General features: G+C 41.1%; 1 protein-coding gene across 1 annotated transcript; it reads right to left on the bottom strand.

Annotated features, from left to right (window-relative positions):
* Positions 1-5,514: 5,514 nt before the first annotated feature.
* LOC118454358 (uncharacterized) lies at positions 5,515-6,744 on the bottom strand (the record flags this gene model as incomplete). Its single annotated transcript, XM_087846745.1, has 4 exons — positions 5,515-5,782; positions 5,888-6,232; positions 6,325-6,378; positions 6,651-6,744. Coding segments are annotated over 4 exons (633 nt in total), but the record flags the coding sequence as incomplete, so codon positions are not given.
* Between the last annotated feature and the right edge of the window lie 283 nt (positions 6,745-7,027).

Here is a 7,027-nt window from a genome sequence, read left to right on the forward strand (position 1 = left end):
GGTCTCTCACTCTGGCTTCCTTCACGCTCTGCGGGGAGTCTTAGGGTAATCTCTCTGCTTTCATCTGATTTCTGTCTCTCAAGTACTAGGTATTTTTGTAAAAGCACGTTATACCTTTTAATTTTCTCATCGGGGGTTAGACCTTGAGTCTCCAATACACGTCTCATTTGACTATCCAGATCATCCTCGGCCTTGTCTCTGATGCTTACTCGAGAAGCATTTGAATGTGTCTCATTTAAGCGTTTGATCTGCTCAGGCGAGATCAGATACATTTTCTGCATTTTTTATTTGCGAATGGCTCCTATAGCTAAATCTGCGACCATGGGTAACACCGTTGTGAGCAGAGGCAGGAGGAAACCACCTTTTTGAGTGATTAGCTTTCTCTTCTTGCTAACACGCTCCCTTCTGTTGGCCATCTGTCTGATTTTCTCTCTGTGCCGTTTCAACTTCTTATGTTGGCATTGTGTGACTGGAATATTTCCTTTTAAAAGGTTCATACAGATCTCACAAACAGACTGAATAAAATCGGGTGAGCATTCTTGCAAAATAACCTTACGAATTTTAGGGGAGCTTGTGGTTAGTGTTTTCAGCAAAGCAAAGTTTCTTCTCAATCTTGCAGACATTGTTTCTCTTATTTTTTCCTGGGTAGGAAAACACACAGCTGTTCTGAGGGTAGTATCCCTGTTCTCAGTCTTAGTTGCTCTGGACAGGTGGGGGTTAAATCTAACAATAAATATCCGTGTGGCTCTCTCGTTGCTTCTTCAAAACTTTCCAAAAAGTATTGCACACGGCCTGGGCAAATTTGTCTAGCAAGTGTATTAACTTGTAATTTATCACGAGGGTTTTTAAATAACACCATATAAGTACTATTCAGACTGATCGTCCTGCTGTGTTTACCTTGTAAGAACACGTTCTGGGTCAACATCATGACACTCATATTTTTATGGTGTCTGTATTGAGTGAAAATCCGGACCACTTCTGGATGATTAGCTGCTTGAAAAATAACATCGTCCAGTACAATGAGATGACTTTGTTGTGAGGGAAACAGGCTCTCATCTTCAAAAGATTCAGGGAGACCTTCAATGAATTTAATGTTTTTATTTTTCTCCTGAAGCTCAGAATACAGAGGTTGAAAAGATGTATAAACCCACACAACATTGTCAATATGCTTGTTCAAAACATGTACACAGTTTTCCAATACAGATTTCACAAAAAAGGTCTTTCCAGAGCCACTTGGCCCGACAACCATACAGGAAAATGGCACATGAAGTCTGGGATCAAACTCAATTAAAGCAGGCTGAAACATTTTTAAAAACAAAACAAAAACAAAAACAAAAAAGAAAAATAATCAATAACCAAAGGGTAAAGTCAGACCCCCTGGCAGCAATCTGCGCTTGTCATAAACAACTCGGAATTTTTTAGGAAATGATGAATTTTGTAGTGAAAATGCTGCTTTATTACGTACGATACTGTGCTGAGGGGCCTCAAGTGTAGACCCCCCTTCACAGTTATCAATGTAATTGTCAACAAGAATCTTTACAGATTCAAAGTTGACCTTCTCGCAGACATCATGTGTTTGTGTGATTCCTTTTGCTTTCAAAACTACTTTGCCTTTTCTGGTCATGTAACCATAACTTTTTGGTCCAGCTGCAACAAACTCTGTAATGAAATCATCCTGGTCTAACTCATTTGTTAGATCACCTAAATACCTGCCTAATTCTAGTTGCGATTGGTTTTCTTTTGTGAGATAAACAACACTATCAGTATCGTAGTAAATAGCTCTTTCTTGTAGCTGATCCAAGTAACTATAGAGTTTGATACGCCCATATGAAGTAGTGAAGGCCGCAATGAAGATGTTATCTGTCGAGTTTGGGAGTGGAGTGCAGAGATCACCGTAACACCATTGAATAAGAGCCACATCATCGCTGACAAAAGAGAAATAGCTCACTTTGTATTTTGGAGAGAACATGAGGTTAAAGAATTCCTCGGGGTCACTCACCAGTTTGCTTTGTGTGAGATTATTTCTCTGGCCAAATTTTCCCCAAAAAGAGTTTAAACACAGTTTGGCCATTTGTCTTTTAGCAGGGTTAAGTTTTATGTTTTCATGGTTTAAAGTGATACCTTGCTTAGCCTGGTACTCTTTAATGTAAACCTGTTTAGCCTCCTCAGTTACAGCATCTGATGGGTAGCCTGAAGCTTCTTGTTTTTTGCGAAGAAAATGATGTACATACTCTGTGAATATTGTGTTACTCTGTTTCTCAAAGTGCCATACCTCAGTGATTCTACTTATTTTATAGCCCTTTTCTAATGCGAGGTTAAATTCGGGAGTGGTCCAAACCCCTCTGAGTGCTCTCTCATGGTTGCTATGGTTACAAGAACCCTCTTGGTTGTTTATTTCGGCACAAGTGCGACAGAGAGTAAAGAGAAGCTTTCCTGACTTTGTTTTATAAGGCAAAACGGGAAAATAGAGCCCTCTGGGTGGGTAAACAACCGCTTTGATAAACCCAAAATAGTTTTTAGGGTCCTGAAAATCTCGAAAGATTATTTGAGGATGACCTAAGGGGTAACTACAGGTGCTGTTTACAAATGGGTAAAGAGATGTGACGTCAACATAATTAATTTTTTCACCGGTTCCAGCGCTACAACGGAGTTGTGCTGGGCTTGTACGGCCTCCAAAGAGGGCGTGGCGAGGGTTCAGAGGTTCTGGTGGATCATAACGTTTCAGAAAGCTGATTACACTCTCATCACTACGTTTTAACTCGGTCCACTCATGCTCCCAAATTGTCACAAGACACACATTATGCTCAGCTCTCAATCTAGCGAGCCTGTCTTGAGTGGCGCTGTTTATGTCTGCAAAGGAGGAACCTAACAGGGGATTAATATCGGTTTGATTCGAAAAACACTTAACACATCCATGGAAGTAGCAGCCTAAAAATTCCCATGCGTATGTTTTGCCATTATTTTCGGAATATCCATCTACATAATAGCTACCGAGCTGTTTTTCTCCTTGGTTGAGTGCATGTCTGATAAAAACACCTTGCGTGTATGAGAGATATTCGAGCCATTGAATTGATGATGAGGAAAATGATTTGACCTGATTACTGTAATTTAGAGGGCACGGTAATGCTAAAGAATTTGCTGGCATGAAGTTTGTTAAATAAGTTTTAAGACAAGCGCTTGCAAGAGTGTTGCGGCTGAAAGGGTCTACTCCTGTCTCTTCAATAAACCCGTTCCTAAACAATGCGCAACCCCGAGCTAGAATTTCAACATCGTTTTCACAGTATAAAAGTGCCTCTTTCATGAAATTGAAGGTACCGGAGCTGACTGAATCATACCATTCGTAAAATTGCTGTCTGCCATTGCTCGTCATACGTTCCAGGCTGTAAGCGGAGGGGGGAGGGTAAGGGCCGGAATAAGCAAGGTTTTGTTTCGAACTGAAACAATGGGGGAAAAAGCCTTTAATGCTGTCTGGAAACCCCATCGCGTTAGGTATAGCTGAGAGCGGCATGGGGAGGAAGCAGGAGGAGTCAATATAACGATGATTAAAGTCTGGGTCGGTAAAACTTATCACTTTGGAGCCTTGCATGATCAAGTTTGGTTTTAAACCCTGCTTAACCATAACCCTGAGAATAATGTATGCGTCAAACCCCTTAGCATTATGAGCGATAAAGATAGAACCCTTAAAGAGGGGGCGTCTAAAATGAGCGAGAAACTTTTCAGCACAATCCTCACCCTGACAGCTCCAAGATTTACCATCTGATGTTTTTGTACACACCAGAAAAGGAGCGTGTTCGCCGTGATCGTTTACAAACGTTTCAAAATCATAAAAAATCAACTTGTTGTTATGTTCTGCTTCGCGTTCTATAACCTGCATGTAGCACTCATGTGTTTGATGATCACTAGAGATTTCCTGGCGACAGATTGGGCATTTGCGCTTTTGGCATTTGTGAGCTTTTTCATGTGATGCTAAACAATACAGCCTCGAACACTTGACACATTTTTTATACAGGTCGCAGTTACTGGCGGACCTTTCACGTCTCTCAACGATTTTTTTATGGCTCTCAAAACAATAAGGAGATCTACAGGTCCGATTACAATCGGAACATAGGACAGGAGAAAGTAAATATTCATTGCAGTTAGGCTGCATACATACTGAGCAGCGAGCAGGGCAGAAATGGGATAACACATGGTTAAACCCTGTGTAACAGTTATTACACAGAAAGTTTGTGCCCAAAAAGCCTTTTAAATTTTTAATAGCGTAGTAATGATTGTCAAATAAAAATAAGCACAGGGTTTTTTCTGTATTTGGTGTACTAGTTTGAAATTTACAAAGGCTACGATCATACTCGTTACGATAAAATACTATAATCTTACAATTGAGTAGGTTTTCAAATGTAATGATTTGATCAAAACCCACAGGCGTTTGATCGTTTAGCCCAGCTTTTTCTTGAATTTCTCTAGCGAACGCTTCTGCCTGTCGGTCATTAAAATCTGGGTACAGAAGGTGGGCTAGACTTATTGCAAAACATAACTTATTCGCTGGGTTATGCACCACGTATAAAAAACGTCTTTTCTTTTTCACAATTTCGCTGTTGAGTATGTGTTTAAGCATTCTCTTACCACTACCGGCTGGTGGTCTAACAATCTGAGCTACGAGCTCAAGTGAGCCATCACACATCACTGCCCAATTGGACTGTACCGCTCTCAAGAATAAGTTTTCAAATTCACTCAAATTACGATTGTCCTGTAAAATCACTGAAACATTACTTTGTAACTGGGGCCCTCTCAATTCTATCTGTAATAGATCACCTGGGCGTGCGTGGGCGGAGACACTGTTTGATATTTCACGTGCACTTGCCATTACGCCTTGATAATAATGTGCATAATCAGGGATATCGTTTGGAGGAGGGAAATTCAAAATTTGTCTAATTTCAACGTTATTAAATTTATTTCTAACAATTAAAGAGGGTTCTGGTGAATTACCAGAGCAAGTATTCTCAGGATTACCCCCTTGCTGAAAGGGCTGATGATTGCTTACAGGGTTGAGCGGGTCATTCGCACAGATGTCTGGGGAAGAGACTAGCGAATGCTGGCTTTGATCATCAGCGAAACGATTTTGATTTAACCTGTTTATTTGGCTCAATAACTCTGGCGGTATTTGAACCTCATTGTGTGTTTGGGCCAAAGCTTCTAAAGCTCTATTAATGGCTAAAAACGGATCAGAAGAGGAGATGTTTTGTGTCAGACTCATTTGAGAATGAGCCGCGTCTGGCTCTGTTTGAATTTCATCTTGATCCACTCCCAAACTGAGGGAATTATTTTGAAAGGCACTTTCACTAGGCGCTAATCGGGCAAGAGCTAAATTAAGCAATTCTAGAGGGTCATTATTATTGATCACCTCAGGTTGCTCACTCTCTTGTGAATGTGTATTCTGAGAATGGTATGTATTTTCATTTAACCTAGCTAACGCTGTTTCTATAGCAAGAAATGGGTCTGTAATGTCTTGTTCCTGGTTATCCATTTTTATTGTTTTTAACAATTATATATATTAAAAGAACAAAAAACAAAACACAGTTCGTTTGAAAAAAAAAAAGGAAAAATTAAAAAATCACACACACAAAAAATAAAAAATAAAAAAACCTTTATAAGATGAGCTGAACTACTTCAGCTAAAAGGGAAACCAGACGGATACCAAGTGAAGCTAGCTTCCGTCTGCGCGTTTCCCTTGTCCTTGTTCTCCTCGAGGTCCTAACGCTCCTCCTTCTCCTCCGCATGAAATGCCCTAAGGATTTTAGGGTAAGATACAAAACAGTTAGTAATGTTAAATAGAAAAGGGATAGTTTTTTATTAAAATGAGAAATAAGCGAGAAGCTAGAGAGAGACTAACCGTGATTGGATCTCAAACGGAGGCGCAGTGCATCTCGTGTGCTTGACTGCGGAGAAGAGGAACGAGTTGTGCTGGGTCGATTCGCGGTAGCACAGGGACCGAGTAAATCGTGCCTCTCCGTGGCGGAGAGAGGAAAGTTTTTCCCAGAGGCTCTGGGGAGAGCAGAAGCTCCGGCGGGGTTGGAACTGGGTCCGGTAGAACAAGAAGCAGGGCGACCCAGCGTAGAAAGCAGTTCTTGTCTTTCACGGGTCGATAGCCGTATATTCTTTCCAGTCGAGCGTTGGAGCACTGGCGGAGACAAACTCGGCGAACTGGAAAAAAGAAACCTCTCAAAGTCTGCTAGATCTGGAAAGTTTGAGAAAAACGGGAAAGAGGGTAAATGTTTTGTTTTTCTAACACAAATAGCTGTTAAGAGTGAGAACAAGAATGAACCATACCATTTTGATCGAGAGAGTCAGAAAGAGAGGCGTTGAGCACACTTATTTCAGAGTCTAAAAAGAAATAACAACGAGTATTTAAAAAACAGGAAAAACAGTAAAATATAAACATTATATGAGCAAGAGTAAGAAAAACAAGGTACCTGAGGAGGACATGTTTTTTGGCTGGTATTGTGTACTAAAACACTTTCAGCTCAGAGGGTTAGAGGCTAGCTTATATATATTTTAAAAAGTGTATTACAGGTGTTACTGAGCCTATTTGCATGTCTTTTGAAGATGAAAAAGCTTTTTGAGAGAAATCGTTAAAAGGAAAGTGTAAAACTCACCGTTTTGATATGGATATAAGGAAAAAGGCGCCAGCTGTTGTCGAAATCGGTGGGTCCTTTGCGAATTCGCAAGCAGCCTGAGCGGCGCCAGTTGTTAGTATGCCTGAAGTCAGAAGTCTTGTGGGAGAGCGCCGGCAGTCTTAACCTCAGCGGGAGATCGTAAAAATCAGACCTGGAGCCGATTGGCTAAGCGGGGTGCGAAGGGAGCCGCACCATTGTTCTGTGATTGGCAGCGGGGCTAAGTTAGGCGGAGTTGGTCTCTGGCGGAAATTTTCAAACTAGGTAAGCAGTATTCGCCATTTGAGCCAGGAGCGAGCAAGCAGGAACAAATTGTGCTCTGGTAGCGGATCAAATAAGAGGAAAGGGAGAACTTAGCT

This window comes from Neolamprologus brichardi, chromosome 10 (assembly GCF_056152115.1).
Source record: "Neolamprologus brichardi isolate AB-2024 chromosome 10, ASM5615211v1, whole genome shotgun sequence".
In the NCBI taxonomy this organism is placed as follows: domain Eukaryota; kingdom Metazoa; phylum Chordata; class Actinopteri; order Cichliformes; family Cichlidae; genus Neolamprologus; species Neolamprologus brichardi.